At 49.3% G+C, this 16,304-nt stretch overlaps 1 pseudogene and 1 gene segment (V, D, J or C); both read right to left on the reverse strand.

The window, feature by feature from the left end:
- Positions 1–3,100: 3,100 nt before the first annotated feature.
- Positions 3,101–4,625, reverse strand: LOC143722431 (immunoglobulin heavy variable 3-48 pseudogene; annotated as a pseudogene).
- A 5,096-nt stretch (positions 4,626–9,721) lies between these two features.
- LOC143722432 (immunoglobulin heavy variable 3-53-like) lies at positions 9,722–10,168 on the reverse strand. The segment is given in 2 exon segments: positions 9,722–10,047; positions 10,126–10,168. Coding segments are annotated over 2 exon segments (369 nt in total).
- Positions 10,169–16,304: the final 6,136 nt, after the last annotated feature.

A 16,304-nucleotide genomic window follows, 5' to 3' on the forward strand; every position in this document is an offset into this window, starting at 1 on the left:
AACACATTCTCATTGGAGAGACATGTTGGACCGAGTACCTCTCCAAAACTAGAAAAGAGATACTCAGCCCGTGGGCGAGATTACTCTCTTCCAGTTGACCTGAAGACCCAACGGGCTCTGGAGCACTCGAGGGGAAGGACACTGTACTGACACTCCACCCTTAGACGCAGCACACAGGATGGCCTGCGGTGCGGGAGGTAGAGATCTGAAGCACATGTCTTTCAGGTCAAAGCTGCAGACCAATCTTGGGCCAAGATGGTCACGACCCACCACCTAGTAGCACGAAGAACGAGTTTACAACTGGCCTTCGTACCGGCTGGAGGAGCGGCTATATCAAATCCTTCGCCAGCAGGATAAGATAAGCACGCACAAGTCAGGAGCACTGCTCAACACTCGGTGTGATGAATATCACTGAATTTTCAGGAGCACGTCTGCTCAACACCTAATGTGATGACTATCACTGACTTGAGCGGGGTAGCCGAGCCTGAGGTGGGGCAGCAAAGTAGAGAGAGTGGTGTTAGTGTGCTGTGCAACACTTACCTGTCTCCACAAGCGGCAGGGGGCGCGTGAGAAGGCGGATGACCGGGTCCTCGAACGCACCAAGCTGCCTGCTGGCGACCAAGGGGGAGCTGAGGGGTGTAAGGCTATACAGGGTCACACCCGCCAGACTGGCCCTCTTGGGACCCAGGAACAGATGAAATTGCTCTCTCTTTGAAGTGTGGGTACCGCTTGCTCCGCTTTTTTTTTTTTTTTTTTTTTTTTAGGGAGCCAGCGGCGGAACAGACACACACACAAACAAAGGCTCCACCCGGCCCTCACCCGGGGAGAGGGAGTGATCGTGCCACTCCAAGAGCATCTCATCCATTCCTGGGCGGCCCGCTCCGGAATGCTTTCGCTGTCGCTTGCCACCTGGCTTGGCAGCGCCTGGAGCGGGCTGGGCGTCTCTACTGCGGCCGGCTCCCTGCTGAGGCCTGGGTGGAGGCTGCTGCGGAGGGCCAGCAGGAGCGGCGGCCGGAGAACGCCCACGGCGACGAGCAGGCGGAGGAGCTGCCACCGGCGGCGGGTGGAGGCAGCAGCTGGCCACCGGGGCAGGATGTGCCGGATGACCTCCGTCTGCACTTGAGCGGCAGAGAACTGTTTGATGCAGTTCTCCACCGCGTCGCCGACCAGCCCAACCTGGGAAATTGGGGAGACCAGGAACCGAACCTTGTCCGCATCCGCCATACCAACCAGGCTGAGCCAACGAAGGCGCTACTGGACCACCAAGGTGGACATCGCCAGACCGATCACGCACGCTACGACACCCGTACCCCGGAGGGTGAGGTCGGATGCAGTGCGGTGCTCACCTATGAGCGCACGGTCTGGATTACCCTCGTGCATGCCATGGGTGCCCTAGCCTGCAGCAACGCCATGGCACGCAAGAGGAAGGGGCTTGCCCACAGGCTTTGTAAGCTCTGCCCGTCGGAACGGACGAAACTCACAGGCCCTAGGGGGGAGACGAGGATCCCCCCAAAAGGCAGCGGCCGCCGGACACAGGTGCACCTGTGTCGACAGACCGCTCCAATGGAGGGACACCTCGCAACCCTTCACCGTTCCTCCATCAAGGGTAATGAGGGGGAAAAGCTATTCAGGCAGTTTCTGGCAGAGAAAGATGCTGTTCACCACCTGATAAGCTCTCCATGCATTTCGGGAAAGAAAGGCACTGGGGCGGCGAGCTGAGAACCAGCGCGGCCCGCCCCAAGATACCAAACTCCAGATTCCAACCGAGACTGAACGGGACACGGTGGAGGTTCCACTCGAGCCCGGCAGCCTCGGCGGCCCGTTTCAGCATAGCTGATAATTCTGGATCCGGCTCGGGCAACATTGAACTCCCGGAGGGAGACAATGCAGCCGAGTCATCATCTCCAGAAGTCAGCTCACCCTCTGATGCTGCAATCGGCGTCCTGCCCTCCAGGGGAGCCCCGAGTGAAACCGCTGGCCCACCCATTACAGATGGACCAGCAGACAACACAGGAGGCTCCAGTGGTTGCAGTGGAAGGGAGGAGTGAGGAGCCCACAGGGAATGGTTACCGGGCGGGACATCCAACACTATCCTCCGGTCACCCATCCCACACAGCACCCGAGGGTGGGGCATGGTAATGGGGACTCGCTCTCCGCGAACGAAGGCGAGTCTCGCCCTCAACACTGCGACAGTCATGTTCCCACAGTGAAAACATGAGCTGTCCACAAAAGCTGTCTCAGCGTGCTGTAAGCCAAACATGTGACACAACAGTTTTGACCATCAGAGAGAGACAGGGAACGACCGCACCCAGAAACGCACGGGCGGAATGACATCTTGAAAAAGACGCAAACGCACCCGTGTTGCTCTTTCAGAAAATAGGACCGTCACCAGTGCCGGAGCACACAGGGAAATGACCGCGGCAACACTGAACAGAGAACTGAAACAGTGAAGCACTCACTTTTCCGCCCTCTAACCAGCCATCAACACACACAAACATTTAGAAATTTGTTGCTGTTAAAACAGCAGTTGAGAGCTCAAAGCTCGCGATCACCGCTGCACTCGCGCTGTAGAACACCAGCACTGGGAGAGTCTTCCTGAAGAACACCGACACACTCGCTCGTTGTAGACAACAGCACTCTCAGAGACATCAAACGATCGGCTCCGAAGCGAAAGGCAACTAGTGCGTGCATCCACTTCCGTATTTATACCCGCGCCGCGGGGGCGGAGTGTGTGATGCGAATCACGCACGCCAATTACATTGGCTCGTTCAATAGTACTCGAAGATGATAGGCTCCCTAGCGTGATCCCATTTCAGTCGCGTCGACTACGTCCGACGTTATCGACTGAAAGGGAACCACTGAGTTAAGACATACATAGCTACCTATGAACATATCTTTCTAGTATAAGTGTTTTGAACTAACAAAATGTTTCTGTAATTGCTCAGATGATATTTGTGATTTGTGAGAAAAGTAATTAATGTACAAAAAAAAAAAAAAACTTTTTACGTTGTAAAGCTCCAGTTGATTATATTTAAATAAATACAGACAAATGTTTGTTTGTTGCAATCAGATTTTTGTACAGTACTGTTAGTTGTATTTGTCACTGTGACTCTCTTGCACAATAATATACAGCAGTGTCTTCATTCTTCATATTATTCATCTGCAGATACATCTGTTTCTTGCTGTTGTCTCTGGAGATGGTGAACCGTCCCTGAACAGACTGAGAGTAATATATAGAAACACTGCCAGATGAGATGTATGCCAGCCACTCCAGACCTCTTCCTGCAGCCTGTCTGATCCAAGCCAAGTCCTGGGGCCTGATGTATAAACGTTGCGTACGCACAAAATGGGCATAGAAATATGCGTATGCATTTTTCCACGCACATATCGGGATTTATAAAAAATAAACTTGGCGTAAATAAGTGCGCACCGTAAGGATGCTCTTGACCGTAAGTACACACTCTTTTAGAAGAGTATGTGTTTTGGCGACACCAACTGGCCCAAATAGCAATAACTATTTAAAATGAAAAACTTCTGAATTATCCTATTACATCACCCAATAAATCAAATTGCATCAACCTATTACGTTTAGTGAAACTGACGCATATTGCCTATCTAAAACCGTAAATCTTCATTATAAGTCCTAATCACAAATACAGTGCATGTTCACAATAACAGTTTAAATAAATAAAAGAACGATTTAAACTTTGTTTTACTTCTGATTTAAACATTTAGATTAAATAATTACATGAAATCATTACTGAGAAGTTACAACATTTTTTATATTCAATAAATAGAAATATTTGTTGTGGATGCAATGCTTTCAAACACTTTTCCTCTGGCATGCTGTGTTTTAATGTTTAACTACAGAGATAATTGCTTATCATGATAATAGCAGATTGTCTGAGAAAATGGTTTTGTGCAAATAATGCACAACAAGATCTATCTGTTTCCATTAAAAATATAAATCAATTTAAAAATACTCTTTGGCCAGTGGAAAAGATAGTGTAAAATACATTTCAAAGAAAGTTTATCTCAATTTGATTTATTTATTCAAAATCAAGGGAAGGATAGGCTAATAAATTATTTTTTTCAATGTAACTAATGTGACCGCACATCCGCATTTCATATTTTCCTAATGTCTTGTACCGTTAAACATGTTATCACGTGGATGAATAATCATGCAAAGGATATGCATAGTATAACTAGGCGTTGTAAGCTCCATATATGGTTATTTCGGGGTGGAGACGCATGTGCACAGAATCTTACGCTGACTGGGATTTATAAAGTGAATTCAGCGCAGATTCTGGCGTACGCACGGTTTTATAAGTCTGAATATTTTTTTGCGTACGACATTTTTGGCTTTTTGGCGCACGTACACTTTTAGTAAGGATCCTACGCACAGTTTTATAAATGAGGCCCCTGGTCACTACTAAATCCAGAGGCTGTACAGATAGGTCTGTGAGATCCTCCAGGTTTAATGACCGCTGACTCACACTCAGTCAGTGTCTGACACCAACAGACTGAAAAATAAGCAGTTAACATTTACAAGAGTACACATGAATATATGTCTGATTGTCAACAGGTTTTCAAGAGCCTTTCTTACATTCTGTGAGTGCAAACATGACGATAAAACACATTTTAGACACAATATCCATTGCCATGTTATGAAAAGAGGAACTTGATGCAGGAAAGTCCCAATCAAGTTTTGTGTCTGTAGATGAATACAGTGGGGGCTTTTAAAAATGACAAGGAGAAGTAGGTTTGCATAGACTGCCCTCTAAAGGTACATTTACATTTACTTTGTCCTTATTAACCTCTGTAGCCATGTCTGCCTTTCATTTTATTGTTACTTCTTTTCGCTCACAATAATTGGTTACATTATTAATTTGTAATTATTCCAAATTAAATCGTGCAAAATTTTCACATTTTCCCCAATCTCACACACAAAGGCAAACAGCGGTCACTTTACTAATAATTGAAGTAACATATTTTAGGTGTGAACAATAATTATAGAGATTAGATGGATGAGTATTTTTTATATTGCTTTAATGCTGATGTTGATGGGTCCGTTTATTTTTTACAGATTACCCACCTGAAGCATTTTTGATAAAATATGGCATGAAGAATTAATGTCTCCAAAGCACATAAGTTTTTGTACTGCACAGCAGCCTCTTGTGTTACTGTGTTTTTCGGGCACAGTAATAAACACCAGTGTCCTCAGCCTGCAAATTTGTCATGTGCAGATACACCTGCATTTTACTGTTGTCTCTGGAGATGGTGAATCGTCCTTCAACGGTTTTAGAGTAATATTTGCTAGCGCCGCTTGGAGCAGAAATATGTGAGATCCACTCAAGCCCTTTCCCTTCAGCCTGTCTTATCCACGAAATATCTGCATTGCCAACTTCAATCCCAGAGAAAGTACAGGTTAATTTGTGTTCGTTCCCAAGTTTGATGACGACTGACTCAGACTCAGTCAGTGTCTGACCTTTGCACACTGTTAAAATAAAAGAAATGAGATGCTTGAGTTTTAGCAATAAAGTGTAAAATAGAGATGACTTGACAGCAAAGAGATGAAAATGATTATATATATATATATATATATATATATATATATATATATATATATATATATATATATATATATATATATATGCGCTGAAGTGCTTAAAAATAAATCTTACTTACTTCCAATAGAGACCAGTATGCTTATGAAACAAGTAATTCTGAGGACCATTTTTGCAGCAGTTTTTGTTAAAAATCTCAATGACAAGACACTGAAAAGGAGATAAATATGAAGAGTTTATAAGGAAGCAGTACATTTTAATTTGCATAGCCCATCCTCCAGCAGATTGTATATCAATCAAATGGAAAGTCAGACAAAAAGAAAAGATTCAACCCTATCTGGACACCACAGTGCACTAATTTACTTGAAAGTTTTATTTTTTATGGAGATATAAAGATTTGTGTCTATCTTACAGTGGAAATAGTACATTTCAAATAGAGTTGTCATGATTGAATATTGTTGAATCTCAGTCAACCAATATAGCCTTTTATTTTCAGATTCATTTAGCAGATGCTTATGTATGGTGACTGTACAGTACACTCACTGCAGGTTATATCCCTTACGGAACAAAAATATATGGGAATATACTGCTAAATGTAATGCGATATATTACATAATACATTTCCATACATGGGAAACTAGTGCTTATATTTTGCAATATATGCATTGACCATGTATGGTTATTAATATTCAATTCAATTCACATTTATTTGTATAGCGCTTTTCACAATACACATAGTTTCAAGGCAGCTTTACAGAAATTGCATGTCTACATTTTTGAGTGATATGTTATCATAACTGTTTAAGTTATGTATTTCAGATGTGTACATATAGCTAAAAATGTACAAATTCTCATTATTAAATAAATATTTTTCTCCAAAACACGTTGGCCACAATTATTGGCACCCCTAGAATGTTTTACGAGTAAAATATCTCTGAAGTATATTCCCTTTAATACATTACATTTACAGCCATTTTTGATCATATTTACCAGGGGTGCCATCAATTATTGACCACAACTGTATATACACACACACACACAGAGATTCACGGAATGAGTTAGGTTACAACAGATTTCTTGTTCCCAGCATGCTTTGCTTCTGACTGTTAATAGAGAGCAAATGTTAAAATTAAGTGTTATTTAATGTATCTTGCTCACTATTAATATGGCGAGATCTCTTGGTGTTTAATGTTCTATTATTTTGTAATTTGAAAGGTTTTCTGGTATGTCTGAGTTTTTGGGGTTACCATTGTGCTGAAGAGTATAGAGCCTGTGGTCCGGTTAATGATTGGCCAATTACCATGACTATAATTATGTTGTTTTAAAAGTGATAGTTGTACTCCTCAGCACAGTGATTGTTGCTTGACTAAATACTTAGTACATGTAGGAAGGATTGTGCTTATGCTAACTAGCAGATTATTAAACATTTATAATGTAAATAATTAAAAAATATGAGAAATATATTACATTATATATTTCTCTATATACGTGTGTTTATGCTGCATGAGTAAATATCTGCAGTATATTACACATGCTTTACCATACCTGTTCACATATACATCTATATATTATGAATTGTTATTATATTACTGAATATAAAATTACATACATTATTGTTACGATGCAACAAGGATGAAGCAGAGATGAATCCAATCGCAAGCACTTTAATAATCCAACAAACAGAAATCCAGGGAAAACTCAGAATAAGGCACACAAGACACGGAACTGGGAACATCTCACATCAAACAACGACCGACAAAAACCAACTGATACACAGAGATCTAAATAGACAGGCAAACAAGCTAAACAAGATAACAAGGGGGCGTGGCTAATCAGAAACACATGGGAACAATGATCAGACAATTAACAAGACACATGGCAAACAGGGAATCACATGACAGACAAGAACAAGGAACAAGACAAAACCCACACCGTGACATAGCCCCGCCGCCCCTGTTGCCCCTCAGGAACAGACAACACACACACTGGCTCGGGCTCAGGAACAGACAACACACACACTGGCTCGGGAACAGACAACACAAACACTGGCTCGGGCTCGGGAACAGACAACACACACACTGGCTCGGGCTCGGGAACAGACAACACACACACTGGCTCGGGCTCGGGAACAGACAACACACACACTGGCTCGGGCTCGGGAACAGACAACACACACTAGGGCTCGGGAACAGACAACACACACTCGGGCTCGGGAACAGACCACACACACACTGGCTTGGGAACAGACCACACACACACTGGCTGTGCTGGACGGGACCAGCGGTGAGGGCGCTGTGCTGGACGGGACCAGCGGTGAGGGCGCTGTGCTGGACGGGACCAGCGGTGAGGGCGCTGTGCTGGACGGGACCAGCGGTGAAGGCTCTGTGCTGGACGGGACCAGCGGTGAAGGCTCTGTGCTGGACGGGACCAGCGGTGAAGGCTCTGTGCTGGACGGGACCAGCGGTGAAGGCTCTGTGCTGGACGGGACCAGCGGTGAAGGCTCTGTGCTGGACGGGACCAGCGGTGAAGGCTCTGTGCTGGACGGGACCAGCGGTGAAGGCTCTGTGCTGGACGGGACCAGCGGTGAAGGCTCTGTGCTGGACGGGACCAGCGGTGAAGGCTCTGTGCTGGACGGGACCAGCGGTGAAGGCTCTGTGCTGGACGGGACCTGCGGTGAAGGCTCTGTGCTGGACGGGACCAGCGGTGAAGGCTCTGTGCTGGACGGGACCAGCGGTGAAGGCTCTGTGCCGGACGGGACCAGCGGTGAAGGCTCTGTGCCGGACGGGACCAGCGGTGAAGGCTCTGTGCCGGACGGGTGGCTGACGTGAAGCTCTGGCCGGACGTGGCTGACGTGAAGCTCTGGCCGGACGTGGCTGACGTGAAGCTCTGGCCGGACGTGGCTGACGTGAAGCTCTGGCCGGACGTGGCTGACGTGAAGCTCTGGCCGGACGTGGCTGACGTGAAGCTCTGGCCGGACGTGGCTGACGTGAAGCTCTGGCCGGACGTGGCTGACGTGAAGCTCTGGGCGGACGTGACTGACGTGAAGCTCTGGCTGGACGTGGCTGACGTGAGGCTCTGGCTGGACGTGAAAATCCAGCTGGGCGTGGAGGTCAGATGATGACCTGGCGTACCATGGTAGGAAGCTCTCCAGACATCGGGAGAGTGCCTCTCTCCAGTCCAGACCAGAGATATTGGGAAGCTCCCTCGGGTTGACCTCCTTAGCCCCCAGCCGATAACACAATTTAATAGCCTCGTCTCCGAGGGAGCAGGAAGTAGCAAGAGGAATAAATCCCCACGTGAATTGAAATAAATCAGGGCTATCCAGAGCCAAGGCTGCGACTTGACCCGCGAATTCCCGGCTCATGCTGGAGAGATCAGACGAGGTCCGTGCTGCTGGATTCATTTTGGGGTCGGTCGTTCTGTTACGATGCAACAAGGATGAAGCAGAGATGAATCCAATCGCAAGCACTTTAATAATCCAACAAACAGAAATCCAGGGAAAACTCAGAATAAGGCACACAAGACACGGAACAAGGAACTGGGAACATCTCACATCAAACAACGACCGACAAAAACCAACTGAAACACAGAGATCTAAATAGACAGGCAAACAAGCTAAACAAGATAACAAGGGGGCGTGGCTAATCAGAAACACATGGGAACAATGATCAGACAATTAACAAGACACATGGCAAACAGGGAATCACATGACAGACAAGAACAAGGAACAAGACACAAAACCCACACCATGACAACTATGATATATTAGTAAATATATTGTCACATATTTTTCAATATGAAAAGCGTCAATTCCTTATGTATTATTCAATATATTGAAATATATTAACACAATATATTATTCTGTATATTTTCAAATATACTGTTAAACCATTTAATATATTGATCATTCATATATAGGGAAATATATTGTCTTTTCATAAGGGTATCTCACTCAATGATCAACCCTCCAAGCTTTGAATCTTTTATCTCTATGACCTTCCTTAATTACTAGCCCATACTCATACTCTCATTTATTTGGGAAGTGGTTTAAACAGAAGTATTACGATTTTTTAAACTACATTTCTAAAAAAGCAATGTATTGAATTATGGGGAAATTTTCAGTAATTGCTTTTGTGATCATGACTTGTTTTTGTTCAGCCCTGCAGTCTTTTCTGTAACTCTCTTGCACAGTCATAAACAGCTGTGTCTTCAGTCTTCAGGGTTTTCACCTCTAAATACAGCATGTTTTTGCTGGTATCTTTTGTGATGGAGAACTGGCCCTGTAGAGACTGAGCATAATATGCACTTGAGCCAGTGTCTATATATCCAATCCACTCCAGTCCTCTCCCTGGTTTCTGACGGATCCAGTGCATGTAGTGGCTGCTCATTGAGAATCCAGAGACACCGCAGGACAGAGTCACTGATTCTCCTGGTCTTTTCACCACAGAATCTGAGGAGCTCAAAGACTGACCACTAACACCTGAAAAACAGAGTAAAAATCATGTTAGATGATTTAGAACAATGAAATAATTATCTACTACAAATGTGAGTTTCTCACATGCAATAATCATCAGTAGGAGTCCATATAGTAGCATCTCCATTACAACAGAAAAAGGCAGTAAAACAGTTATAGGTTACACTGCAGCTGTTTAAGTCACTGAACACATGTACTGACTGAAAGTTCAGCTTATAACACAATCTTTCAGATGTCTGGGAGACGTTGACCCTTCCCACAAAATCATTTGCATCTTTGGAGGTGCAACCAGAGCATCTACGGTGGAAAGATGCATATTTGGAAATTCACTAGCACTGCCCAGTGATGGGACATTTTTTTAGATGTCTAATTTCTAAACTAATTTCTAGTTTAGAATATATATATATATATATATTAAAAAAAAAATCTTTTTTTTTTGTATATTGTTGTTGTTGTTCCCGCTCCTTTCCAGATTAGTGTGTCAGTTTTGGGCATAAGTCAGTTTCAAGAACGTCTCGGTTACATATGTAACCCTCGTTCCCTGAGTAGGGAACGGAGACGTTACGTCGGATGACGACGAATGGGGGTTTCGCTTAGAACACCTATCGACTTCGAGTATTACAAAACGAGCCAATGGCGATGAAATGCCATGGGTCTGCGGAATTTGCATAGCGTAACTCCGCCCCACCTCGTGGGTATAAAAGGAGGACGCTCGGCAACATGCAGATATGTCTTCGCTGAGGAGCCGAGACTGAACTCAGGCGTCTACCCAGCGGTACAGCGGAAGTGGCAGGGAGACGTAACGTCTCCGTTCCCTACTCAGGGAACGAGGGTTACATATGTAACCGAGACGTTCCCTTTCGTAGTCACTCCGAGTTACGTCGGATGACGACGAATGGGGGTCCCCGTGAAATCACGCCACCTTCACAGCTGTCTTCCAGTGCCCTGCGAAAGTCTGATCCCCCTGTCGTGATACTGGCACAGACGAAGGAGTCCTACTTAACACAGGAATACCAAGGTACACTGGGAAGCATATCTCAGAGGAGATATGCCGCAGCATGCCTACCCGTAGGGAGGACTTAAGATACACATATGGCCGGAGGGCTACATATGGAGGAACACTGGAGTGACCAGCCCGAGGGGTGGCAACTTTCAACTCCAGGAGGGCAAGATGGCTTGCCAAGGGAAAGACACATGCTCAAGGAGGCTTACAGTGGAAATACACATGTGGGGGTTACTCAGGGAGGAACCATGCACACGGAGGCACCTAGCCGACGCCCAGGCAATAGACACTGGCGCCAGCGTCAACAGTGCTGGAGGAACTCAGGGCTTCAAAGAGGAAGGCTTACCTGAGGAATAATCGCACGTATCCAGTCCGTGGAGTGGAATGGCGAGCAAGCGAAGACACCTGAGCGGGTCCAGTACTAGCTAACTGAAGCGAGTACACGAGAGGACACAGGCTCCACTCGGAGATTATAGAATCTGGCGAATGTGTTGGGTGTCGCCCAGCCTGCAGCTCTACAAATGTCTGCCAGCGAGGCGCCATGTGCTAGAGCCCAAGAGGAAGCCACACTCCGGGTGGAGTGGGCTGTCACACCAAGGGGGCACGGTCGGCCTTGCTGTTGGTAAGCCAAAGCAATGGCGTCCACTATCCAGTGAGACAACCTCTGCTTTGAGAGAGCCTTTCCCTTCAGTCTCCCACCATAACAGACAAAGAGCTGGTCTGAGGTCCTGAAACACTGCGTTCTGTCTACGTAAGCGCGGAGAGCGCGTACTGGACAGAGCAGTGCCAAGGCTGGGTCTGCCTCCTCCCGGGGCAGCGCTTGCAGGTTCACCACCTGGTCCCGGAAGGGAGTGGTGGGAACCTTGGGCACATATCCAGGCCGGGGTCTCAGGATCACGTGAGGGTGACCGGCCCGAATTCCAGGCACGCTTCGTCAACGGAGAATGCGTGCAGGTCCCCTACCCTCTTGATGGAGGCCAATGCAACCAGCAGCGCTGGTTCCTGGTTCCTGAAGACAGGAACTTAAGCTCAACTGATTGCAGAGGCTCAAAGGGAGCCTTCTGCAGGGCATTTAAGACCACTGAGAGGTCCCAAGAGGGAACGAGAGGAGGGCGAGGAGGATTCAGTCTCCTCGCTCCTCTCAGGAACCTGACGATCAGGTCGTGCTTCCCCAGAGACTTACCTTGAACTGCTTTGTGATATGCGGCGATAGTGGCCACATACACCTTCAGGGTGGAGGGAGACAGCCTTCGCTCCAACCCATCTTGCAGGAAGGAAAGCACGACAGAGATCGAGCATCTCCTGGGGTCTTCTCGACGAGAAGAGCACCAGTTGACGAAGAGGTTCCACTTCAACGCATAGACATGTCTCGTGGACGATGCTCTAGCGGAAGTGATGGTAGCCGCCACCGCTGGTGGCAGGGTACTCAAACCTGCCTCGTCCCGTCCAGGAGCCACACGTGGAGCCTCCAGAGATCGGGTCGAGGGTGCCAAAGGTTGCCCCGTCTCTGAGAAAGGAGATCCTTCCTCAGAGGAATTGGCCAAGGAGGTGCTGTCGCGAGGAGTACCAGTTCGGAGAACCAGGTCCGGGTGGGCCAATACGGCGCAACCAGAATGAGCTGCTCCTCGTCCTCCTTGATCTTGCACAAGGTCTGTGCGAGAAGGCTCACTGGGGGAAACGCATATTTGCGTAGGCCCCGCGGCCAGCTGTGCGCCAGTGCATCCGTGCCGAGAGAGCCCTCGGTCAGGGAATAGAACAGGGCGCAATGGGTCGAGTCGAGAGAGAAACAGATCTATCTGTGCGTCCCCGAACTGGTCCCAAATCAGATGAACCGACTGGGGATGGAGTCTCCATTCGCCGGAGATGGCCGAAACCGTGACAGCTCGTCGGCTGCAAAGTTCCGATCTCCCGGAATGTAGATAGCACGAAGGGACCTCAGGTGCTTCTGACTCCATAAGAGGAGGTGGCGTGCGAGTTGCGACATACGGCGGGAGCGTAGACCACCCTGACGGTTGATGTACGCTACAGTCGCGGTATTGTCTGAACGGACTAGTACGTGTTGACCCCTGAGCAACGTGAGGAAACGGTGCAGGGCAAGGCGTACTGCCAGCAACTCGAGGCAATTGACAAGCAGAAGGCGCTGGGGTCCTGTCCAGGAGCCCGCGGCAGCATGTCCGTTGCACATGGCGCCTCAGCCCGTGGAAGAGGCATCTGTGGAGACAACAACATGCCTGGAAACTCGTTCTAGGGGAACACCGGCCCGTAGAAACTGAGGTTCCACCACGGGGTGAAGGTCTGACGACAGGTCGGAGTTACTGTAACTCGGAGCGTGCCATGATGCCATGCCCACCTCGGGACTCGATCGCGAAGCCACAGCTGAAGCGGTCTCATATGAAGCAATCCGAGCGGCGTTGCCGCAGCTGCAGATGCCATATGCCCCAGGAGCCTCTGAAACAATTTCAGTGGGACCGCACTCTTGTTTAATGGCTGAGTGGAGAAGGCGACCAAGTCCATGCCGAGAAAAGAGCTCCTCTGCACGGGGCAAAGTTTACTCCTTTCCCAGTTGACCCGAAGGCCCAGACGAGCTAGGTGCCGGAGCACTGGGTCCCTGTATTCACAAACCTGGTCTCAGGAGTGAGCTTAAGACAGCCAGTCACCGAGATAGTTCAGGATGCGAACCCCGTGTTCCCATGGAGGAACAAGGGCTGCCTCAACAACCTTGTGAAGGCGCGAGGAGACAGGGCTAGCCCGAATGGGAGAACAGCGTACTGACATGCGCGCGCCCTGACAGCAGAACGTAGGTACGGTCTGAGTCAAAGGAGAACGGAGACATAAGAGTAGGCATCCTTCAGGTCGATCGCTGCAAACCAATCCTGTGGCCGCACACATCCAGAAATGCGTTTGGCCAGGAGCATCTTGAACGGCAGCCTGAGAAGGGAGCGGTTCAGATGCATAGGTCCAGGATTGGCCGTAACCCACCAGACTTCTCCGGGACAATGAGGTAGGGACTGTTAACCCGGACCTCATCTCGGCTGGAGGGACAGTCTCAATCGCACCCTTCGCCAGTAGGGAGCAACCTCCGCTCTCATGATAGGGGCATAGCCACCGACCAAAGTGGAGCGGACTCCCGTGAAGCCGGGAGGAGACCGTGCGAACTGAATCGCATAGCCGAGCCGATGGTTCGCACGACCCAGCGGAACAGATAGGGAGCTCTAGTGCAGGCTCCCAACTGTGCCAGCGGAGTGAAGAACCACAGACGTCCCCCCGGTGGTGCAGCGAAGCGGAAATGACCAGCCCAGACGAGGGCGGCATAGCGGCCCGGTGTGGGGGCAAGGTCATAACCGCACCCTGACAGAGGAGGCCAGGGAAGGACCAGCGTTCCACGGGGGCCTGCTCTGTCAGGGGTCTGGCGACAGAGGGGGACAGGGGCGAAACGGTCCGTGGACGGCACGCCGTGTCAACCACCTCTGGGGCAGAGGGGGATGAGGAGAGCACGGCTTGTGGGCGGCGCTCTGTGTCGTCCGAGAACTCTGTATGCTCAGAGATGAGATTCAGTTCTTTCTGAATAAGGATTCTTCCCCAGCCCTCCACCGGGGAAAGGAGTGGCCCTGCTACCAACTCCTGGAAAGAACTGAGTCTCATCTCTGAGCAGCCCATCTCAAAAGTGCCGCTTAACCCGGCGTTTAGCGGGGTGCGGGGCTGGAGAGGGCTGTGGCATCCCCCTACGGTCTTCCAGAGCCAGGCCCGGGTGAACGGGCGGGGTTGGAACCGTGGGAGGGAGCCTTCGGCGGTGGGCAGACTGAGGGATCTGAGCGGACGGCGGGGCCGTCGGGCAGAATAACCTCAATCTGCTCACGGGCGGTTGAGAACTGTTGGGCAGAAGCACTCAACCGCACCGCCGAAGAGGCCGACCTGGGAGATGGGGGTGTCGAGCAGACGGGTCCGCCCGACATCTTGCACATCAGACCGGTCAGCCCCAAACTGGTGAACATCACCTGACTCCGAGAGCGTACGGCCACTTTCGTCGCTCGGAGAGCGAGGTCAGTGGCGGCGCGCAGCTCACTGAAGAGCCTCGGGTCAGTCCCGCCCTCCTGCATGTCCATGAGCGTCTGGGTCAGGTAGACCAGCAGAACGGTCATGGGATGCAGTGAGGCAGCTGCCTGTCCTGTGGCACTATAGGATTTCGCCACAGATTACTGTGACGAAAAGAACTACAGGCTTGGACGGGTGCTTAGGATTGCGCCGGGACGCACTCTGAGGACACAGTAGCATGGCAACAGAGCGTTCAACCGGGGGAACCCCAGTGTACCCATGGGCAGCGGCCCCTGAGGGGAGGAAAGGCGGATGAGACCAACGAGAGGACCCGTGAACTCATCATGCACGTCCGGGAGGAAAGATATTGGGGTTTGCCGTGGACGCATCGGCCGCCTCACCCAAAAACCAATCGTCCCGGGAAAGCATGGCCATCATCTCCGGATCAGACTCAGGCACAGCCGTATGCACACCAAAGGGTGGCAGCTGTGAAGAGTCGTCATTTCCAGAAGAATCAAGCCCACCTAGTGATGCTGCTACAGACACAGCATCATCCTCTGTAGCTTCAAATGAAAACACACGGGCCACCCGAGGGTAGACTCGTGGAATCATCAGTTCGCTAGCGGGCACCGTCATTAAAGAGGGGGGGCTGGGGCGTGGACACAGAGTCGGCGCCTTGTTCCAGACCAACACCCTCAGGTCACCCTGTCCACCAGCCGAAGATCGGGTAGTGGATGAGGGGACTCTCACTCTTGCGAGTTCACCGAGTCTCGACCTATATATGACGCGATGATCACGTTCCCAGAGAGAACATGAGTCATCCACGAGCGCTGTTCAAGCATGATCAAAGCCCAAACACACTAGACAGCGCTCGTGCCCATCAGAGTCCGATACCAGTCCGCTGCAACCAGAAATGCACGGGCGAGCCGTCTTTAAAAAGACGTGCCGCGTGCGAGCTCTTTTATGAGAGGAGAAAAAAACTCTGTGATGTTGAAGCGCACAGGGAGACACACACACACTGCCAGATCACTGCACAGATCAGCAGGCACTGTGAGCTCGCTGCAGATCGCCGTCACACCAACACCGGAGAGAGAAGCTCGTCTCATAGAGCGAACTCAGATATGATTGTGGAGTGAAGAAATATTCTTGGTTCCGAAGCGAAAACATATCTGCATGTTGCCGAGCGTCCTCCTTTTATACCCAAGAGGTGGGGCGGAGTTACGCTATG

The sequence above is a fragment of the Siphateles boraxobius genome, unplaced genomic scaffold (genome assembly GCF_051911475.1).
Source record: "Siphateles boraxobius isolate OS27281-9 unplaced genomic scaffold, OSU_SipBor_1 66, whole genome shotgun sequence".
NCBI lineage: Eukaryota > Metazoa > Chordata > Actinopteri > Cypriniformes > Leuciscidae > Siphateles > Siphateles boraxobius.